Source organism: Vulpes lagopus, chromosome 8, assembly GCF_018345385.1.
Source record: "Vulpes lagopus strain Blue_001 chromosome 8, ASM1834538v1, whole genome shotgun sequence".
NCBI lineage: Eukaryota > Metazoa > Chordata > Mammalia > Carnivora > Canidae > Vulpes > Vulpes lagopus.
In genome coordinates this window covers 92,892,552-92,916,376 of record NC_054831.1, presented here as the reverse complement: position 1 = coordinate 92,916,376, position 23,825 = coordinate 92,892,552, and the positions used below count along the sequence as shown (strand labels likewise).

Below are 23,825 nucleotides of genomic sequence, written 5' to 3'. Positions count from 1 at the left end.
CTGAATTGAAAAAAAAGAGAGTCTCAAGAACAAGACAAAGAATAATGCTTCAGATGCATCCTTAGAACCCCACAGAAACCCCTGAAAATAAACTTTAGTCTTAATCTATTTAGGGAGATAAAAATTATAAGACATAAATGCCCGTCTGAGGACAGACATTTCCAAAGTAAAATAATGAGTAGGGAATGCACAGAAAATAAAAATAATTGGGCAAATCAAACTGAGAGTCATTTTGCCCAACAATTAGCCAAAACAGTTAAAAAATTTCAGTGTCATGAAAGACAGCTGAAGAATATCCTAGATTAGAAGAACCAAAGAACATGATGACTAAATGCCATACTTGGTTCTGTACTTGCTCCTGGATTAAAAAAAAGAAGAAGCTACAGTATTTTTTTTAGATTTTATTTATTTATTCATGAGAGACACAGAGAGAGAGAGAGAGAGAGAGAAAGAGAGAGGCAGAGACACAGGCAGAGGGAGAAGCAGGCCCCATGCAGGGAGCCCGACGTGGGACTCGATCCTGGGTCTCTAGGATCATGCCCTTGGCCGAAGGCGGTGCTAAACTGCTGGGCCACTGAGGTTGCCCGGAGCTACAGTATTTTTTTTAAAAGATTTTATTTATTTGAGAGAGAGAGAGAAAGTGAGAGAATGAGCAGGGGGTGGTAAGTAGAAGGAGAGGGAGAAGCAGGGAACCTGCTGAGCAGGGAGCCCGACATAGGGCTCAATCCCAGGACCACAGGATCATGACCTGAGTTGAAGGCAGATGCTTAACTGACTGAGCCACCCAGGTGCCCCAAGAAGCTACATTATTTTTTTTAAATTTTTTTTAAGAAGCTACATTATTATTAGGACACTATTAGCACAATACTAGGACAAGTGGAGAAATCTGAATATAGAATGAATAATAGATAATACTGTATTAGTGTCAAATTTCTTCCATGTGACATTTATAATGTAACTTTGTAGGAGAATGCCTTTATTCTTATGGAAATGCATTGAAATATTTAAAGGTAAAGTGTCATGATGTCTGCACCTAACTCAGTAATGGTTCAGCACAAAAAACAAACAAACAAACAAAAAACCTAAGACAAAAAAAAAAACAAAAAAACAAAAAAAAAACAAAACAAAAAACCTAAGACATACACATAAAAGAAAGAGAGAATTAAGCAAATATATCAAACATAAAGGTGAATGAATGTTCATTGCTTTTTGTTTCACAACTTCTCTGTTTCATTTCCAGATAAAATAAGGAGGGAGATGACAAGGAAATTGTTATAGATTAAAACATGCTTAAGAGACATAAATGTAATGTCTGTGCAGTGTCTTAATCCTAATTGGAACAAACCAGCTATAAAAAAGGATATTTTAAAGATAATCTGGAGCATTGAAAATGGATTGGGTATTAGATAATGTTAAGGAATTGTTAATTCTGTTGGAGATAATGCTGCAGTATGGTTATCGGGGACAAAAAGCCTTTTTTTGTTGAAGAAAGTAAACCTTCATCTTTTACAAGTGAAATGATATGTTGCCTGGGATTTTCTCTAACATAATCCAGAAAAGGGAAAAAAAAAAAAATAGAGCTAAGTGAGATGAAAGAATACTGACAGAACGTGGATAAGAGTCAAAGCTGGATAATATATATGTGAGTATTCTTTACATTAGTAGCATCTCCGCTTTGTGTCTCAAAATCTTCATAATAAGAAGTTATTTTTAAAAATTAAAATACATACAAAGGGGTGCTTGAAAATAAAATAATTCTAAAGGGACAAATCATCGTTTATATAGATTTGTAAATTGTAGCTTTTATGTCTTAGTTTTAAGAAATTGAAGGGTTACATGTACACACACGTACACATACACATACTTTTTTTAAATACCCAAGACACTGTTGCCCACATTTCATGCCCAGAGGTGATACTGTGATAAGTAGTCACTTCCCATTTGTCAGTGGATTACTTAGCAGGTCAACAAAGCCTTCCAAGTTCAATATTTTCTTAAATCTACTTTATGTCAGAATCTCTCTCTCTCTCTCTCTCAGTCCCAAATCTTCTATCTCACCCACTCCTCTAAAAACAAAATATATAGGGCAGCCCAGGTGGCTCAGCGGTTTAACGCCGCCTTCAGTCCAGGTGGAGATCCTGGAGACCCGGGATCAAATCCCACATTGGGCTCCCTACATGGAGACTGCTTCTCCCTCTGCCTGTGTCTCTGCCTCTCTCTCTGTGTGTCTCTCATGAATAAATAAATAAAATCTTAAAAAAAAAAAAAAAAATATATATATATATATATATATATATCAGTCCTCAGTTCCAGCAAAGATATTTTTCGCTCCTGCTTAGTTAGGCAAGATTGTAGCACAGAGCCTAAGTGAGACAGGCTCACAGTGAGTATGTGGTTGGGCTAAGATTAGGACCTTGGACCTTAGACCTCTGCTCTAACCATTAGTCAACATGTCCTCTCTTGACCATCCATAATTAAGGTGGCTCTAGTCTCTATAGTAACCAATCTGCCTAAAATAGGAATTATGTGAGGAACAAAACATTTGAAGCCAATTGGATCCATTCATACTCAAACAATGTCGATTTAAGGGCTGTTACCCAAGTTTGTTGGCTTTTTGAATGTTCTCCCACCATGGGCTCAACGAAAGGAAGTGGAGGGGGCTCCATATCGTCCATTCCATAAAGAAACTCACATGCTGTTATCCCTTTTCCTTCTTCAAACATTTCTTTATGTCCTCAAGTCATAAGCCCTTAAAACAAACTTTTCGTCAAGGCAGTTTTATGACCACAAGACTGAAACAAAAGTGGAAGTCTGAGAATCCTTTATAGGCAAAGAAAGCTTCCCAAAGAAGAAATGGGACTGAGTCCAAATCCCTCACAGAAACCTGGCAACTTCATGCATTATTTTCCGTTTATAAGGTGGGGCTTTGAACACTTCTCCTACTGAATCAGCTCCCCTGGGTGTCTTTGGGAAGGAAGTGAAACAGTGTTTGGTACCAGAGCTAACGGGGCACTAAACTTGAGAGCAAAAGGGTCCAACCCCTCACAGTGACCACCTGCCTCATAGGATCTGTGAGAATTCATTGGTGATGCCCAGGATGTATATTGGCATGTGTTCCATATAACTAACATTATTTAGTCATCATTATTATTTTTACTTCTGTACATTAGGCATAACTTCTGGCTTCCACACTAGAAATTATCTATCCACCCTGTCCCTATTTTTTTTCATGCCTCATTTTGGAACAGTTTTTGACTTCTGAAACACTGCTAAGTACAAGGAACCCTATGATCTGTACTAATCAAGTCGCCTAAAGGTGGTGGTGGTGGTGGTTGTTGTTGTTGTTTTTAATTTTCCCAAGTGGGAAAAAACAAGCAGTGACATTTCTTTTTTGACCTTTCTTTTTCTTCTTTATTCAAGAAACATTTATTGAATAGGAGCTTGGTGCCAGGCCTGGAGTCTAGCTTCTCACTTAGATACAAATGCCTCAAAAGAGCTCACGGGGCAGAATAAGGAAAGAAACTTGTACACAGTTGAATTACAGCACAGCTAGGCTTTCCAGACGCAGCAAACAAACATCAAGATGCAGAGTTCAATTTGAAATTCAGTAAGTAACAAATAACTGTTATAGAATATTGTATGGGACCTATGAATTCTTCATTATTTATCTGAAAGTCAAATGTAACTGGGCATCCTGTCTTGTATTTGATAGCCCCAGCATCCACAACACAATAGCTGCTGTCGATGAATGTAAGCAGGAAGGGCTGTGGAAGCCCAAAGGCCTGAACAAACATCTAAACCGTTTATAGAGGAGGTGACATAAAGGAGACCTTCAAATAAGGAAAAACGTTCGCCAGGTAACAAAACCAGGGAGGACCTGCATCTACCAGTGGCTTAAAGAATAAGTCAGGTCAAATGCTTGGGAAATTGTGAAAAGTTTATGAAAGCTGGACCACAGGGGTCCATGTGGGTAGTGGCTTGAGGTCTTCTAGGTAGGTTGGATATTACACAATAAGCTGTGTGGGTCCTCAGAAGGTTTTATGCTGGGGAGTGACAAGGTCAGACTTGTTTTTAGGGTGAGAAAGGATGAACCATAGGGAGAGAAAAAGCTTAAAATGAGTCGTTGGATGGCTGTTAAAGTCGTTCAAGGAGAGTTCCCGATAAGGACTGAAACTAAGCCAGTGTCTCTGCAGATAACAGAAGGAGGCAAATTGGAGAGATGATTAATCAGTTAGGCTTGTCAGAATCTGTTGATGGGCAAGGCAATTGGGCATGACACGCATGCCTCTGTGGTGTCTAGGTTGGGAGGTGGGGAGAATAGCGATGCTGTATTTGGCTGTAAATAGTGTGATGTATATATATTTAAGTTTAGCAATTTAGCAGCATCTGGTTAACATTCAAGTAACTAATGAGCACTATACCCTTTAGAGGTAGTTAAAACATTTGAGGACCCCAGCTGGGAATCAATACCTTTCAGAACTATTACTTAGCAGTTCATATAATTTGTCTTAATCTACCCCAGTGGGTTTCTTACTTAGCATTAAAAGATAGGGGATCAGTTAGGAGTAAGAGTCTGACATGCCCAGTGTCACTCTCAAATCAAAAAGATTTAAGATGCATCTTTTAACTTCATAAAGAGCATGACCCTCTTACAAGGCTGGCCCATTCTGCCTTTGAAATATCTCTGCATTTGTTTTTCAGACTTGTGAATTAAATAGTAATGTATCTCCCAGAATTGGTTCAAGACTCACTATCATTTTAACATACCATACTCACTGGTAGTGGGGTTGTCAGTAAGGGATTATATACTTCTCCCTATACTTCCGTCTTACACTGGATGCTATAATAACATGAATGTATATCAAAAGAGCATTAGATAATTTGCTGATGATCAAACTGGTTTATGTCTGTTCAAAATAGGTGCCATTGGAAAATGACTATAAGTGAGGATATTTCTTTAAAAATCATGGATCTCAACTTACATCCCAGCCTGTAGGTTTTAGATCCATCCAGAATATGCTGTTAATGCCTCGTGTGGGGATGCCCCATCCCACCCTCATTGAGTCAGATTTAATCGATGGAGTTCAGCTGAAGAAACATGATTATACATGATTACTTTCTTAAAAGTCTGGAAAGACTTAAAAAATAAAATAAAATGTACTCAGGCATCCCATCACAAATGTGGGCTCCAAATAGAAGATTTTATTGTAAACCTTCCAGACGTTCAGACTCCACTGTTATTTTTGAAAAGACATTCCAATAACAGATGCCCCTTCAGTTGGGGCATGGTTTGATACAAAGCAGCAGGCATTATTTAAAAGAAAAAAATAGGTCTCTTGAGACACGTCAAAACAAATTAGCTGTTATGCTAAAATTATTTCCTGTTGGGTTTAATAAAGTTAACAAGATAAGTAAAATGAAAAACAGCATTAGGAAGCAGGGAATAATTTCCTCCCAAGCATGGAGCTCTTGCAGACATTGATAACAATAGATAAGAAATTTAATTTGTCTATTTTTATTTACCACAATGCCCTCATTCCATTTCTGTTTTTCAAAATTTCCTTCAAGATTTCTTTGGAGATGAAGTTATTTATGTGATTCTATGCCTCTATTCTGAAACTCAGAAACCCGTGATTCAAGCTGGTTTTCATGTTCTGTTTCCACATTTAATGTAGTACCTCCAATGAATTGATAGACAGTAATTGAGGAAAAAGCTAAAGCTGTTATTTAAATGGTCTTTGACACTATGAGTTCCTTCCATTTAACCAAGTTTCCTTGGTCCCAACTAGCATACATAATTAAGATTTGACAGCAAGCAAAAGAGACATAGTGCCTTCCCCCAGTAATGATGTAAAAATAGGCTTCTCCAAAGACAGTTTTCTTACTGTTTCTATTACTTCCTTAGCTTATGTATAAAGAGCCTTAAGTTCATGAAAATACACAGGTCTTAAAGTTATCAGACTGGTTCCTAGTTCCAACTCTTTCAAGTATTATTTAATCACTTTTACCTTTCTGGTCCTTAGTTTCACCATCTGAAAAATAAAGAGGTGGAATTCTTGATAATAATTACCATTCACTGAGCATTTAATAAGTGCTAAGTCCTTGACTAACAACATTACACCCATCATCTAAGTGATGCTAATAATAACTTTTGAAGATAACCAAGGCAAAGAGGAGTTAAGTAACTCCTCAAAGGTCACTCAGCAAGCAAAAGACTAAGCCAGTATTCAAATACAGATCCATTCCAGTCCAAAGACCATACCTGCTCTTAGCCACAGTGCCTCCCACTATGAGATTGCACCTCTGGATCCTTTCCCAGTCAAATGCCCAAGGTCCTATGATTCTTTTAGAGTAACTGTTACTTAAAAGGAAGAGAAAATGCATTTAGCAGGAGAGAGTCTAGTGGTCCAGTGGACAGAAATACAGAACACGATAGCATAAAAAGGAAAATTCTGTGTTCTGTTTTGTTTGGTTTTTCAAATATTTATTTAAATTCTAGTTAGTTAACATGCAGTGTAATATTGGTTTCAGGAATCAAATTTAGCCTCGAGTTTGATGAGTTCTTTTTAGATTCCACATACCAACCCTTTATCAGATATGTCATTTGCAAATATCCTCTTTCATTCCATGTGCTGCCTTTTAGTTTTGTTCATAACTTACATATAACCAATGCTCAACACGAGTACCCTCCTTAATACCCATCACCCATTTAGCCCACCCCCTGCCCACCTCCCCTCCATCAGCCCTCAGTTTGTTTCCAATAGCTAAGAGTCTCTTATGATTTGCGTCCCTCTCTTTTTTTCTTCCCCTGTGTTTATCTGGGTTTTTTTTTTTAAAGATTTTATTCATTTATTCATGAGAGACATGGGCAGAGGGAGAAGCAGGCTCCATGCAGGGAGCCCGATGTGGGATTCAGTCCTGGGACTCCAGGATCATGCCCCGAGCCGAAGGCACACGTTTAAACGCTGAGCCATCCAAGCGGCCCTATCTGTTTTGTTTCCAAAATTCCACATATGAGTGAAATCATGTGGTATTTCTCTTTTTTTGACTGACTTGTTTCACTTAGCATAATACTCTCTTGCTCCATCCATATCATTGCAAATGGCAAGATTTCATTCTTTTTGATGGCTGAGTAGTAGTCTTTCTTTATCCATTCATTAGTCATGGACATTTGGGCCCTTTCCATAATTTGCCTATTGTTGATAATTACTGCTATAAACATTGGGTGCATGTGCCCCCTTTGAATCAGTATTTTTGTATCTTTTGGGTAAATACCTAGTAGGGCAATTTCTGGGTTATAAGATATTTTGATTTTTAACTTTTTGAGGAGACTTCATACTGTTTTCCAGAGTGACTGCACCAGTTTGCATTCCTACCAACAGTGTAAATGGTTCCCCTTTCTCCACATCCTCGCCAACATCTGTTGTTTCCTATGTTATTAGTTTCAGACATTCTGACAGGTGTGAGGTGGCATCTTATCCTGGTTTTGATTTGTATTTCCCTGATGATGAGTGATGTTGAGCATCTTTTCATTTGTGGGTTGGCCATCTGGATGTCTTTTTTGGAAAAATGCCTATTGTGTTGTCTGCCCATTTCTTATCTTGAATGTTGTTTTTTAGGTGTTGAGTTTGATGAGTTCTTTTTAGATTCAACATACCAACCCTTTATCAAATATGTCATTTGCAAATATCTTCTTTAATTCTATGTGCTGCCTTTTAGTTTTGTTGATTGTTTCCTTTACTGTGCAGAGCTTTTTATCTTGATGAAGTCCCAGTAGTTCATCTTTGCTTTTGTTTCCCTTGCCTCCAGAGACATGTCTAGTAAGAAGTTGCTAATAGCTGAGGTCAAAGAGGTTTCTGCCTGTGTTTTCTTCTAGGATTGATGGTTTCCTGTCTCGCATTAGGTCTTTTATCCATTTTGAATTAATTTGTGTGTAAGCTGTAAGGAAGTGGTACAATTTCAGTCTTCTCCATGTTAGCATTCCATTTTGATGTGAACTTGATATGTTGGTAGGTATGTCCACAGGTATTTGGAAAGTTAGGCTAAAGCAAGGGACAAAAGTCAAAGCTAAAGATAAAGAACTAAATCCCCTGATTGAAACTATGCAAAGGAAAGAGAATGCCAAGAGACAAAGTGTGGAAAGAGGAAGGGGAGGCCGCTAAGTGTAGATCCTTATGGTAGGGGATCCAGAGAAGGACATAGAGAGGAGAAGTAGGGCAATCTCAAAAGTGGTGTTGCTGAAGGCAAAATCTGGGGAGGGGATGGCCCACAGTGCCAGATGCCATTCTTCCCAAAGTCAAGAAGATTAAGAACAGTTAATAAGTCCACTCAATTACCGTTTAGTGATCCATTTGGTAATGGGGAATCTAGAATCAAGAAATATATGATTACCTTAATTTGGGGCCCAGAGTTTTTTCTTTCTTACCATACTATTTCCATATAAGTAAAACTTTTTTCAACTTTCTTTCAAATAAATAATCCATTAGGTTTTATGATATGTGTAGAGGAAGGGAGGATTTGATTTGTCTAACTTTATGAGATTAATATTTCCATTTTCCTCATTTATGTTATGCTCATCATATTTTGCTTCACTGTCACCTTGCTAAGGCCGAAAAGCTGCTTGAAGCAAAAACTTACTTGAAGAAGCTTATTCAGGAAACAACTTGCTAAATTAATACAAGACTAGTTGAATCATTGATCTTGCAACCCCTGGATCTCCTTAAAGCCAGAACTCTAGTGATCTTCAGCTGCTCACTCACATGGCAGTACTTTAGGCTCAGTCATTACCTAGAACTTCCCTCATGAACCTCTGATCTTGACCACTCCCAACCTTATTCTGACATACCTGTTCTTCCACTTCATGGGGAATACCACATGATTTCACTCATATGTGGAATTTTGGAAACAAAACAGATCTTTTTTTTTTTTTCTTTTAAAGCGCGAACGCAGTCCCCCACTACCACAAATTATGCAGTCGAGTTTCCCACATTTGGGGAAATCGCAGGGGTCAGCACATCCGGAGTGCAATGGATAAGCCTCGCCCTGGGAAAACCACCTTCGTGATCATGGTATCTCCCCTTCTCCCCTTCATCTTCTGCCTTTTATTCACATCCATCAGTCTGTTCCAATCTGAACTCTTCTCTCATAGACTCCTCAGCTCCCTGGCTCTGTAGTATTTCCATTGCACTTGCCTAGCAAAACCCAAGAGCTGACCAGAAACACAACAGCCTGCCTTGGGGGCTCTTTTTACCCTGACTGCTAATGCCACTGCAGCATCATGGTTTCCAGTGCTCCTTTACCCACAGTCCTTGGATTTATCTGGGACTATGCTCCTTCACAATCTCTAAGCCTTCTTCTTTCTCCTTCCCTTATGTCCTAACTGGCCTCCTACTGGACAGAGAGAAATCAAGGTAATCAAGAATGATCTCCTTCAACTTCCTGCCCCCTTCACTATCAATATATTAGTATCTGCATTCATCCTTTTTTCCTTTTCTCTAACTTGTAAGGCTGAGATCTCCCTCTTCTTGTTCAAAGTTTGACTTCTGCCATGAATGACATACTATTCTTCCCACCTCTCTCTGCTATACCCTTAACCTCTCCCTCTCTCTGGGCTACTTCCCCTCAGCTTCTGACTATGAAAACACTTCTCCAATCCTGAAAGACCCACTCCTTGAGCAGGGGCTCCTCTAGCTTCTGTTTAATCTATTTCTTTCCCTTATTACCTAAACTTCTAAAAAATGTAGCCTACCTCTTTCTTCACTCCCAGTTCCTTAGCCCACTGCAATATGCCTTCTGTCCTTCTTCCACAACTTAAACAGATCTCCCAGGCCATCAGTGACCTTCTGCCTGCCAACCCAGTGGATACTTGCTCCTCCCTACCCAGCCAATCCCTCTGCTTTGGCTACATGGATGATTACTCACTCCTCAAAACTCTCTTGACTTCTGTGATTCTAAACTTCCATGATTCTTTTCCTAACTTTCACTAATCCATGTATTCATTCCAAAAAAAAAAAAAAACATTTATTTGGTACATGCCATAGTGGGATTAATCCAGGGGATTGCAAGAATCAAGAAATGAGGAAAACATAATGCCTACCTTCATGGAGAATACTGTCCAGTGAGAGAGACAATATAAATAGGCAAAAACAAAAAACAAAAAAACAAAAAACAAACAAAGAAAAAAAACCCATACAGTCAGTTCTCATGATTCATGGTCATTATGTTCTATAAAGTCACTACAAATGCTGAATCAGCAAGTATTAAGCTATGGCTCCTAGAGGAAATTCAGGGTCAGATTCCTACAAGCCTCTGTTCACATTTTTGTCAACTGATCAATACATAGTCTTGTTTTATGTGTGTTTTGTTTAAAGACCCCTTATTCAATAATTCTTACTAATAATAAATTCTATACAGTATTTCTTTACAATAAAATATGAAATGAGAAAAGTTTAGGGCTTTCCTGATTCTGGGTATTCCTTTGAGGCCAGAGTCTCTGTTTATTAAAATCATTCCCTGAGCTGCTCTCTCACAGTGCTCCAGCATTTGGGACCACTCGCCCTACACTGATGCTTTTATTAATGTGCTGAGCTTGTTTATTTCTCTCTCTCATACACTCACACAGACTTAACATCTTTCAACTCAGGTCAAATTATCAGAGCTTATGTCTCATCCTATAAATCATCTTGACACATTTATTTCTGCTTCTCTAACTATAATTTATAGGATGTTGTGATTAAATTTGAACCTGACACATCAGATTTCCCTGAGCATCAAGATGACATTGCATCAGCCAGAGGTGGATGTGAAGATTACTGTGGAGTCAGTAAGATGCCAAAGTGTGGAAACAACAGTGAGCTCCAGATTCAGAGAAATGTGGGGAAGGTTATGACTGTCATTTGCTAACTGAGACTTTAGCTTAGGTACTTAACTTCTCTGAGCCATAATTTGCTCACCAGTACAATAGGAGTAAAAGGATCTCATAAGAGTACTGTGAGGACTACATATACATTGCATATAAATTCCCTGGCCTGCAGTCAGGGCTCAATTGATGCCATTCTTTCTTTCTTGAGACTTGTTCAGTTTTTCTCGATATCCACTCACCTGGGGTGATTCGCTGTGCCCACCGGAGTACAATCTGGTATTCAGAGCATCCTATGGCACCACAGAGGAGGAAATCCTCATGGCTTACCTACAGAGGAAAGACTTAGAAGAGAAGGCAAGGATCTTGGGAAAGGAGGATAGGTGCAAAGGAACAACAAGGCTGTCTTTAGGATCTTAAAAGGGGGAAGAAGAGATGATGAAGAGTCAAGTAACGGGAAGAAAGGGCTAGAAAGAATAAAAGGAGTAGGTCTAGCAAGACCATCAGTCAAAGTAGAGTAAGCAAATGGACTGTCACTGTGAGTCACTGTCCCTTGATACCCAGAGAAGCCAAGTACCGCTTCAGATTCAGCTCCAAGAGGATTAACATTGAGGGGGAAGGCCCAGGCAGGCCATATCTGCCTACTGCTGGTAGGCCCCAGGCAGAGGGGAGGAAGCTGCTCTGTGGTTTGTTCCCACAGCTAGGCTGCTGAATTCCAAGTGTGGAGAGAGATGGGGCATCTCTCCAGAGATGGAGAGATGGAGAGATGGAGAGAGATGTCTGGAGAAATGGAGACTCAGCAATTAGGCCTGGCTGCAGTGGGTCTGAATCCAACTGATTTGAATACAAGCACCCAGATAGTAAGTCAAAAGGGTGCCTCCTCTTTGAAAGCACTTGAACTTAAAGTTCCATAGTACACAAATACTGCTGAGTAGAAATGTAGATTTTGAGGGCCCCTTTCAATGATGTCAGCAGCCTGCCCAAGGATTCAAAGGCCCTGGTTCAGCATAAGGTCCAACTCTGAAAGAGAGAAGAAGAACCCCACACATCTTTTATAGTCATCTCTTCTTTAGTTTTCCAAAGGGAGAACTGGGGTTGCTTCAGCTCTTCTAAGGGAAAGGACCATCTCCTCCCCTCTTCCTCTGTGCTCCAGAATGGTGGAATCTGACCCTCATAATTACATTCTGGCCTCACTCAGTTTCATCTCATTCATTCCCCACCCCAATCCTGCTTTTGCCAATTCCTCTTCCTGATGAGTCAGGGATTAAAAATGCTTGGCATCCTTGCTGAGTAAATAGTATTTGTCCACAGTGATACTGGTCAGTGGCAAACTGCCTTTGCTCTGTGATGAGAAGGTATAAGCACACAATTAGCAAGTTGACTCTTTAGAACTGACAGGGCAAAGACAAGGAGCAGGAATGTGGCCCTATATAAGCATCACACTTATCATGCCCTTGGCCTTGTTTTGTACTCTGCTCTAACTAGGCTGACTTGCACAGAAGAGAAGGAGAGAAGGAAGGAGGGAGAGAGGACAGGTTGGGAGGGGAAATAAATATGCTGATTTAATAAATCAACTATTTGATCATTCCGATTTTACAGATCCAGTGAAATCAAGTCACTTGTCAAGTTTGTAAGTGTCAGGAAAGCTAGAATTTGAACTCCTGTATTCTTAGTGGGAGCCTGTTGTCCTTCCCACCACATTAGGCTACTGATGGAAGTAAGCAGGCAATTGACTAAAATTCAATCTGCCTGCCTGGGGGCCTTTAGGAGATGGTCTGCCCCAGATATAATGGAGGTTCCAGTGGGCATCAGAAAGCATTTGCTCTTACCCCTTGACCTGGCATCAGACTGCTCCAAAGGGGATTTTTTGTGTGTGTTTCGGGGGATCTGTTGTGTTTGAGCGAGCTGTGGAAGAGGCACTTCTCCTGGAGTGGTGAACGCTGCAGTCTCCTGCTGCCCCTGCAGACTCCCCTGGAGTGGGTGGGGGTGGGGGTGAGAGGAGAAGCCCTGGCAGGAATTGTTTACTTCCTTTAGCAGGTTCTGACCATCTCAGGTGGTCAAGCTAGCTCAGGAAGCTGCAGTGTTCTCTGACATGTAGGTTTTTTGTATTTTTCTCCTTTTCACAGCTTCACAAACCTCTTTCAGGGCTCTTTAAAACTCAGGAACTGATGGGCCATTCACTCCCAAAGATTCCATTTGTATTCAAACCCAACGTTTTATTCACAGGATGACCAAAGTTCAGAGAAGGGAGTTCCTCAAGGTCAGACAGCCAGTGAATGATAGAACCAGGGCCAGAAACAAGACAACTGACTATGATTTAGTGTCATTCAACAGAAATTCCTTGAGTGCTAATTATCCACTAGTATTAGGCCCTGAGCTAGGTGCTTGGGTGCCCAATGTTTTAGTAAAAACATGCTGTGGTGTTACTGTCACTGGTGCTTCCCTGCTCCTCCCTTCTGGATGTTTTCCATTCCCAGCCCCAGTCTAACCCCAAGACTCCCAGGGCCACTCACCACAGCATTCCTAAAGTCTTAGAAGAGGTGCCTTTGTGTGCGCCTTTTCCTCCAAGACCCTGGAATGCACGTTACGGGACTTGCTGATTTATAGCCATGTTGCCTTTCAAAGAATTCCCTGGTCTGCGTTAAGTCAACAGATATGAGAAAAGGCTTGTTAAAAGTTCTGTCACGGGAGCCAGTTGCTCCTTGTGTTAGCAGGATGCTTTCTTTAACCCTGGGCCCCTCAGGCCTTCAACAGCACACCCTGGTCCTACAATAACTGCTCAGAATCTACATGGAAGATTTGGAAACTCCCTGAAATATAAATGTCTTCAATGCCATATCCAACCTTACCATTCTTTCCAGAAGCCCTATGCATCTCTTCTCCCATTTGCTGGTTTTGTTTTATACTGATTGTCTTAAAGGTTTCTCTGTTCACATTGGCCTATTTTCTCTTTTTACACTGTTGTCATTCTGCTTGTCAACTGAGACTAGTGGCCACATCCTGTCTGTGCATGCTGACCTTTTGGGTAAGGAATTCATTCATTCATTTGTTCATTCATTCATGTACTCACCCATCCGGTCAACAATTCTGGCCCTCTTCTGGGAGCTGGGGATACAGTAATAGACAAAGATCCTGCTGTAGTAGCTACTGTTAGGGTGCACTGCCCAGATTCCCCATTCAGGATCACACTGCTCATTTCCTAGGTTCCAGGAGTGCTTCCGGCTGCTAATCCATGACTGACTCCTCCTGGGAATTGCCCTTGGCCAAAGGGAACTGTGTTATCCAAGGTAATTTCCCTTCGCTGATGCACCCTGCTTCCAATGACTGATTGCTATGGGGGTACAAAGGCCCAGCCCCTTTTGTTTCAGTTCAGGACAGCCAGAAGCCCTACCCCAGCTTCAGAGCTCCCCTGGGGATCTGCTGAGAACTGTATTCTCTACCCAGCCCTGCTTCCTCAGTCCATTATGGCTGCTCTTCCTGGGAGCACCACCCACCCCCATAAGCATCCTGCACACAAATCTCCAGAGGTTTTTCCCAAGGAACTTGTCCTACACCTGCTTATATACTAGAAAAGGGAGATAGGAAATAAACACAATAAATAGTAGCACAGTGTGTGGAAAGTGACATTGCTATGGAAGAAAGTACAGTGGGGTCAAGAATATGGAATGAAAAACAAAGAATATGGAATGCAGAGATAATTAATTTTCATTTTCAATACAGTGATCAGAATAGACCTCTATGAGAATGTGACATTTGAGCAGAAACTTAAAATAAGCAAACTGAATGATCAAAAGCTTCTGAATCCAAACTTGTTACTGTTATCAGGAAGGATTTTCCAGAGAAACAGAACTAATAGTGTGTGTGCATGTGTGTGTGTGTGTGTGTGTGTGTACATGTGCACCCTCTTAAGGAGATTTATTTCAAGAAATGGCTCAATTTGGATTTGTTTTATACTTCCTCATGATTAAATTAAAGTGAAATTTATGCATTCTGGACAGGAATACCACAGATGTAGTGTTTTCATGGCATCCCATAACATAACATATGATGTTGGTTTTATCCCATTACTGGTGATGTAGACTTTGAGCTCTTGAAATAGCATCATATCTACCAGGGCTCTCTATTGTACAGTTACTCTTTTTCTCTTTTGAAATTAATAAAGGTTTTATGGGCAGTTATTTTGAGGTCATGTAAATACTCTAGTATTTAGAATACTAAATCTCCCTCTTTAGGGTGTGTGTGTGCGTGTGTGTGTGTGTGTGTGTGTGGGTGGGTGTGTGTGCGCTCCCATTTATATGTGTGTGTCTATGTGCAACTCACTACCAACAGCCTCACTGTGCACTTGGTCTTCACAGTGCTCGCTGAGAACTCTCACCAGGTTGGCGCCTGAATGCCTTACTCTCAGCATCAGAGGCTGGCTTGCTCTGTGCAGATTTTTAATTTTCTTTGTTGGCCCTGGGCTGGTTAGGACCTCTACAGCTTCGTTCTTTCACCATTAAATAGTGGCCTTTTTCAGTATTTCCCCCCTTTCCCTTTATAAAATGCTGAAGCCACAAAGCACATTTTTGGGGATCATAGAAGGTTGGGGTTCCAGAAAGGCCTCTTGTGTGATGGTTCCATTCACCATGGGATTTCCCTTACTCGCTGTATTCTCAACTTCTAATAAAAAGAACCAAATGGAATATCAAAAAAAAAAAAAAATGCTCCACTAGTTTTAGAATCTATTGATACTTTTTGCCTAAAATAATGATCACTATGGATCTCAAACTATGGTTTTCTAATTCCATAAGTTCTTGAACATTTGTTAGCTGGCATTATACTATAGGGAAGATTATTATTTTTCCCTTACATACTCATTTACTTATTAATATCAGTAAAATCTAATGGATTCCCATTTCAGTCAGTGATATTTAAACTGACGCTATGATTTCATTCATATTAAATCATCCCAAACTGGACCACTTGGCACCACTTTGAGCAATCTTCTGTGTCCTTTGGATATGTCTCCATCACTCTTTGATTACTTGCTTATTCTGGAATTATGAGATGTTCTACACATGTCTTATTTTTTTCCTGTTTCTGCCCTGAAATCAATACTGTTCCCTTTTAATGGAGGCTGATGTTGAGAAACCAATGTCTGGGCTCTAGGTAGACTCTTCATTATTGGGGTTTCATTACTCCCAAGCTCTCTCAGGGATAGAGCTAGGAAATAAATGTATTTATGTGTGATGTACATGTGTATGCATATGCATACATATGGAGATACAGATGTGTTTGCATGCATACACAGAAATGTAGATCAGTATTGTTCCTATATCTAATTCTGCATATTGAGAACTCTACTTTACAGAACTTCCAATTGTAATTCTAAGCCACATGGTTCATTCCAGCTCTCTCCCTTTATTTATTACCCCCTTCTCTAGTGAGAAACCTAGTTCTCATCACCTTATTATATTGACTTATTTTCTAAAATCCTCTTTATCCCCTGTTTTTAATCTGTCTCCCAAACCCAATGAGCTGCTACCCCTGTTTGGGCATCCTCTTTGGGTTGCCAGAGTTCTAGCAGACCACTACTCTCATTTAAACATTCGATTACAATGATAATAATATAGGCTGTGCACTAATAGCCTGAACACATTTCCTTTGTAGAAAATGCTTCAAAAATTATGGTACAACAGAGACTGAATATGTTTGTTTCTTCAGGCAATTTTGATTGATGGGCAAAGGTGAAAGCCTTGTGGCTCTGAAAAGTGTTTTCTTTAAGAAAAGCTGACTACTTTGTGGGTTGTTTTTTTTTTTAAGATTTTATTTATTTATTCATGACAGACACAGAGAGAGAGAGAGAGAGGCAGAGACACAGGCAGAGGGAGAAGCAGGCTCCATGCAGGGAGCCTGATGCGGGACTCGATCCTGGATCCCGGGATCACACCCTGGCTGAAGGCAGGCACCCAACCACTGAGTCACTCAGGCGTCCCTACTTTGTGGGTTTAAATCTGTGAGTTGTGGAACGCCTGGGTGGCTCCGCGGATGAGCATCTGCCTTCGGCTCAGGGCGTGATCCCGGGGTTCCAGATCAAGTTCCACATCGGACTCCCTGCATGGAGCCTGCTTCTCCCTCTGCCTGTGTCTCTCATGAATAAATAAATAAAATCTTTAAAAAAAATTTAAAAATAAATCTGTGATTTGTACAGCGAATGTATAATACGACCCATGGTTCAGTGGCTCCTGGTGTGCCACAAAAGAGAAACAGTTTTCTTCCAGATTTTCAGTTTGTAGAAACAAAGTTGGATATTATCGACTTTCTAACGAGGCTCACATTTTCCCCAAAGCCCAAATTCAGAAAGGGAAAAAGCATACATGGGGTCATGGGTGCACCTCTTGGCATTGCAATTCAATAGTTAAAAACTATTTAGGAATATGTTATTTAATTTCTTGCTAGCCCTTGATAGGAAAGATATCTTCATTAGAATCGTTGACCATAGTTTCAGGAATGGAAGATCGTCTAGCTAATCAGATATTGTTCCTTTTTCTCTTTACTACATGCATTCTGGTCTGAGCATGATAGATTAGATAGTGCTAAATGATTTACTCTTAAACCTGCCCTGGAATCATTGATGTGCTTACATGTTTAACAAAGTCACCTTTCCAGGAGAAAGAGCCCTGATTTGCAGTATTTGCTCTTTTCTGTGGTATAAATACTCTCACCATGGCCACTATGAAGCTACCAACATGACATCATTAAGTAAGTGGTAGGAAGAGATGTACACAGTTGGCTTTCATGAGTAAGCACCTCCAGTCTGGTGTCTGTGTAACCTATAAACCAGTTAGATCTACCCATCCACTTAAGCAGTCTTCAAACTGCTGTAGAAAGAAAAGTTCTTAGAAGGAAAGTTCTGTGCTCTGAAAAGATACGGGTTAGGGATGTAGACTAGAGGCAATGCTTCAGTGTGTTTACATGCTTGACTCTGAGAGATGACTGCCCTTTGTCCGTGTCCAGCAGAAGAAGCTGGAAGAAGCAGGGTAGGAAGAGAACAAATGCAAAAAAAAAACAAAATAAGCAAATTGCTTTGAGGTCAAAATTAATCTGTATGGTGAAGCATCTGAAATCAGCTGCCTCCTATGTTTTCATGGTTCTGTTCCTCCTGAAGACAAGTGTGAAATCAGAGGGAGTTCCAGCCAGGTTCCTGTTAGCAGGATTTGTAGGTCTTGAGGTTAAAGGTGCCACACTGTAGACTCAGCCTGGACTCTGTCTCAGACATAGAGCACCTCTGACCCCCACTGGCTGCTGGCAAGTGTTGCATCTTGGGGATGGCCAGGTCTCTTGAGAATACTGCTGGTTCCCTAACTACACATGCAGATGCAGGAGTACTAGCATAAGTTCTCCTCATGTTGCCAAACTGATTTATTTTTGGCTCTATTGTCAGTATTTCTTACATGGTGCTATCTTTTTCTCATCGGTTTTCTTTAAATTTTTTAAACTCTTCATCTGTATCTCCTCTGGAACGGTAGATAATGTCTGCTATCATTATATTGTATATAGATTTCATTCCACATGATCATAAAATGAGCCAAGAGAAGGTTTGAGGTTGTTACATTTGGTTTTGGGTTTTCTTGTTTTGGTCCTTTGGGTGACAGACACCAGGTATTGCTTCTTTGTGAGAAGCCCTTTGGCTGGGTCAGCCCTGAGCCCATTGCTCTCTTGTGCTCCCTGTGGGAGAGCGAAAGCACTGGCCACAGACACAAAACACTTGCTAAATCTCTGTAGAGAGCCAGGGCAAGGGTGGTTAACAAAAGCTGGGGTCAGAGGGCCACAGAGCCCAGTCTGTAATCAGGGTGCCTCACCTACTGAGCATATTTGAGTGTCTGATTCCATCTATTCATTTTGATATTTCTATGGCATCTGTCACCGTGATACCTTGGTAATCTAATGCATGCGTTAAAGCAAGCCCAGGGAAAGGCAGAGTGTTGGTGGGTAAGGAGCATACTTTCCAGTGGATTTACTCAAACCAATTTAGCAAACTCTACTGATTTCTGACTCTGCACTAAAAACAAAACAATTATACATTACATGTATCCCCAATAGGATATTTTTTATTACTCTGTATTAAATTAATTTTGATTTTTGAATTGACACCTGGATGTGGTTGTTAATCCTCTTTCTAGAAGGAGATTTTTACTGCTATTTCTAGCTTAGTCTTCTCTCACTGTTTTATATCATAATCCAAGTGTGAGTATTCCTGCTGAACAGCAATATTCTGGTCTCTGTGTGTATTACTCTCAAAGACAAAATTAATGGCTTTTTATCCTAAGAACTGCTTTCTGTCTTGTTTCTCATGGCTAGCCAGCAGAGGGCCCCAGGGTAAGTGTGTGAGATTAGGCTACTCTGAAGTGGTGAAAGATCCCCTACCTCTCCAGAGAATTGACATTTCACCAGAGGGTTTCCCAGCATACAACAAAAGGCTTGAGAAATAGAGCCGCATCTCCTGGGACCATGGGTAAAGTATTCTTGATTTGGGGCCGAGAAGAGCTTTGCAACCATATCCACCCCTGGCAAGGTGAGAGAAAGCAGGTTAGTGCTTCTTTTGAGAATCGTAAAAATGAAAAGAGAAAATAGCAGAACCCTGGACCTGGGCCATTATTTATCATTATCATCATCATCACAAAATTCAGGGCTGGGGTGTGGGGAGCAGAGATATTCAGGAGATCAGGGACCAACTCAAGCTCATGGTGGTTGATAAACTTTATATGGATGTTATTTTGTCACCTGTCACATTTTTCGCTGTTCTGTTTCTTCCTATCCTGTAGATAATCCCCAAATTGTATAAAAGTATTCTCTTCAACTTAATAAAATGTGTATTATAGTCATACAAACTACTCTGTGAGTTTTGAATGGCCAGCATCCAATGATCAGAAAACTATAAAGTTTCCTGTCATGTTGCAGTGGTGTCTTCCACCAGTGTCTTATGTAGCTTTGCTAAAAATTAACTTGTGGGTCAGTTTTGGTTCTTAATACTGGGTAAGACTGAGCAATAAAAAGCTGTAATATACATACCATGTTCAGGGAGTGCACAAGGCAATGGCAAGGGCTATAAATAAACACAAAATATGGTCCTTGAACACAACAGGCTACTTGGAAGAGGCAAAAACCAACAAAGAAGTATCAAATAATCTAATGATAATGATGGTAGTAATACTAACCACTGTATATTGAGTGCTTACTCTTCCAATCATTTTGCTAAATGCTTTATATGTTTTCTAATTAAATCCTCAAAACATCTTTATGAGGTAGGTATTATTATTATTTTCATTTTAAGGATAAAGTAACTGAGGCACACAAAGTTTAAGTAACTTGCCAAGATTTGATTCCAGCCTGTCTGACATCCAATACCATGCCTTTAGCTATCCAGCGATCTATACTGCCTCATGAGAGCAGTGGGAGTTCTAAGGTAGGAGATCAGTATGGGCGAGAGGAGGCTTTTTGGAGGAAGGGTCAGCAAGAGTGACGAGTGTGGTTTGGGAGGACATCGTGGAGAAGGAGAGGGAGTGAGAGTATACACAGGCAGAGAACTGAAGATGCTCATGGCAGGTCGGGTTTCCAGGAGTAAACCTGCCACCTGCTATAGATGCTTTGTGCAGGTACATGAGTGGCAAATGGTCCCTTGGAAAAAAACAGATTGAAGGCAGGTAATGGAAGGACTTCTTTGAATAACACTTTTAGAAACGGGTTGAAAAAGGTAGAATTGGAGCCAAGACAGACAATAAATAGATAACTTCAGTGATTCTCCATGTGAGGTTATGAAGGTAAGTTCTTGAGCTGTGGGCAGGAAATGACAACCAGAGATGAGACGTCCCCAGTGGGACCTGGCTAAATTCTGGCCCAGGCACTTTATATTCTAATCCTATCAGGAAGTATCAACCACTAGTATATTTTACAACCTTGGCACATTCACCTAAAAAACTAAAGTATCTCTGACAGGTACTTTATTAGGTCTTTTTCATATACCTGTCACTGTCAAACAAATGAGCTTAGGAATTATCATCATCATCATCATCATCTCATCGTCGTCCTCCTCCTCCTCCTCATCATCACCACCATGTTACTGATGGGGGAAATGAGGCTCAGAGAGCACATGACTGAGAATCTCCCAAATAGGAAATAACCAAGACGAAGCTCAAACCCAGATCACCCCACTCCAGGACATTCACGAACACACACTGCAAATATTGACTGAGTAGTCACAGGACACCGTGTGCCTCATGTAGGTTGTCCAGAGATAAGTCACTCTATCCACCACGTTAGGGACCTCACAGCATTTAAGTAAATAAAGCAATACAATTGATAATGATAGTGAGAAAGTCTGTTCTAAGCATCTCAACATTCATAATTGGCAAGAATGTATATATAAAAATGAGAGTACTTTTTAAAAGTAAAATGGTTAATTCACATGCAGTTTATTTCATCTCTCACTTCATGCCTGGAAATAGCTGAAAAAGGCCAGCTGCCCTTCCTACAGAGTAGGATCAAAAAGTGATGAGTCTGATTTGTACAGTTCGCCAAGAAAGTCATTCTCACCGCTTCAGTCTCTTCCAAGTGGAGGAGGCAAGTGCTGATACCACCCCGCCACCTGCTGGAGCCAAGCAGAACTAACCTAAAGTTCCAGGGAAGCAGCTGGAGTGGGCAGTCTTAACAAGATTGTTCTCTTCTTTGGACCTTAGAGTGTGAGTTGACACGCCATAGTTGATCCCAGCCACCCCTCGTTAATAGGTTAAGCTTGGTGACATGAGACTCTGAGGAGGCTTATGGGAAAGGAAGTCATAGAGGTTTTTCAAACTGTGGAGTCAGACAGACCTAACACGTATCTAACTTGGCCACTTGCTGTGTCATTTTTAAAGATACTAGTCAGCTTCTCTAAACCGGTTGCATTGTCTGTAAGATGAGATTCTTGGCAATCACATATGTGTTGAATGAATGAATAAAGAGAATGCATGAATACATATTTGGTGACTGGATTAGAAAAATATATATATAAAGCACCTAGTGTAGCATCTGACACCAAGACAAAAATTAATGGTAGCTAGGAAATATTACAGATAGAGCAGAATTGTAACCAAACCCAAGTTAATATGCCTGACATGCAGCAAAGCTAATCGCTGAGACATCAAGTATGCAGCAAGGCAAGGGTTATCTCAAGAGACAAGCCAGATGAGAAGATGGAAGGCCAAGCCTCAAATCCTCCCCTGACTGAGACTAGAACAAGTTTTACAATCATAAGGGTTGGGATTATATACATATTAAAGAAAAGGGTAAGGGAAATTTAATACTATTCATGAGGAAAGAAAACATACCTCCCATGTTCACTTTGAGGTAGAGATTTAACATTAAAATGAGGCAAAATTTGGCTCCTGACATCAGGAGGTGATCTGTAAGACAAGGAGAGGGCTGTGTACATGCCTCCACAAGTTAGTATAAACTGGATGGGACCTAGGACTCCTTATTTCTGGGAAGGAATGCAGAGCCTAGCTTGTTCATAGGCTAGAACTGTATCAGTGACCTTCATTTGTGGCAGACCAGGCCTCTGTGGAGACAGCTAGTAGATTTGTTAGTGGGATCTGAAAAGAAACAGTAGCTGATTAAGAAGAAACAAATCTCTGAAAAACAAGCCTTAAATTTTGTTAGTCTCGACCTCCTTAAAACTCTATGGGGCATGGTTTCAGAAATTATATAGGATATATATACTATATTCCCACAAGTCTAGTAGGAATTTTTGGAGCAATAACCCATGGGTTCTTATATTTACTTATTTATTTATTTATTTATTTATTTATTTATTTATTATTTTATTTATTATTTTATTCATTTATTCATGAGAGAGAGAGAAAGAGGCAGAGACAGAGGGAGAAGACAGGCAGAGGGAGAAGCAGGCTCCATGCAGGGAGCCCGACACGGGACTTGATCCCGGGACTCCAGGATCACGCCCTGGGCCGAAGGCATTGCTAAACCGCTGAGCCACTCGGGCTGCCCGGGTTCTTACATTTAATCTTTATAACAGTCCTAAAAGCCAAATACTATTATCTCTTCATGTTGCAGATAAAGTAAATAAGGCTCAGCAAATTCAAGTATAGTGGACACCAGTGGTTATCTACCTAATACCCTCCTTCCTTGTGGGTAGAGTTCACTTTTATTCAAATGCCCATCTCTCCCCAGGTGGCTTTGGCTTGTGTACAGATTCTGGAGGCCAGTCACAGGAATCACATTCTTCTTCTAGAGATTGGCTTAGGCAGGAACAAGAGACCTAGTTATGTTCAATAAATCATGAAATGATGTCTGCCGGGAGGGATCCTGGGAAATGATCACTAGCTAATAAAAAGAGATTCACAGGAAGGAAATTTACCATTTTTTTCCTTCAGTTATTGTGCCTGGATGTAACTCAGGAAACCAAATAGCTAAAGGCAATACCAATACATAAGATGGCTGAGTAGAAAGATGGACAGAACCTGGGTTCTTCCTGACATTTTCAAGCTATTAAATCAACCAATCCTAAAGGAGTTCTATCCCAGACTTCTTAATATATGAGATAGCGAGTTACTCTTCTTTCTAAGCCCTTGAGGCTTAGATTCCTATTTGCAGTAAAAAAAACTTCTTAACAGATTGATTAAATAACTTGGTGAACTTCACACATCCAGCAAATAGCAGATCTACCTCTTAATTTCCCCACCTCCTACCCCATCCTCATCCCCAGTTCAGGTCCTCTGGACAGGCCTGGGGACACAGGAGTGGGAACCCTGGGCGACATCAGGACCCTGATACCTCTGAAGAGTCACTGACTAGAAGAGGAGGAGACACAGAAAACTGAATTGGATCATTCCTGGGATAACTCTTGTAGCCATGCCTATTCCTTATACCAGTGCTCTTCCAGATCTGAGAAGCCCACCTCCTTAAGAATTTTCTATCTACTCTTGGGGTACCT

At 40.5% G+C, this 23,825-nt stretch overlaps 1 protein-coding gene and 1 pseudogene across 33 annotated transcripts in view; one reads left to right on the top strand and one right to left on the bottom strand.

Moving 5' to 3' along the window:
* Window positions 1-23,825, top strand: part of ANKRD55 (ankyrin repeat domain 55) — a 519,390-nt gene that overhangs the window by 383,107 nt on the left and 112,458 nt on the right. For 2 of the 33 annotated variants that reach the window (XM_041765900.1, XM_041765876.1), the window contains exon 10: window positions 14,062-14,145. The exons of 29 other annotated variants lie outside the window; for them this stretch is intronic. In XM_041765900.1, coding sequence (XP_041621834.1) covers window positions 14,091-14,145 — 55 coding nt within the window. In that variant the 5' untranslated portion in view covers window positions 14,062-14,090. Of the gene's footprint in view, window positions 1-3,203; window positions 3,858-14,061; window positions 14,146-23,825 lie in introns of those variants that run through there. 2 more of the 33 variants (XM_041765897.1, XM_041765901.1) reach the window with 2 other exon arrangements.
* Window positions 8,935-9,081, bottom strand: LOC121498401 (annotated as a pseudogene).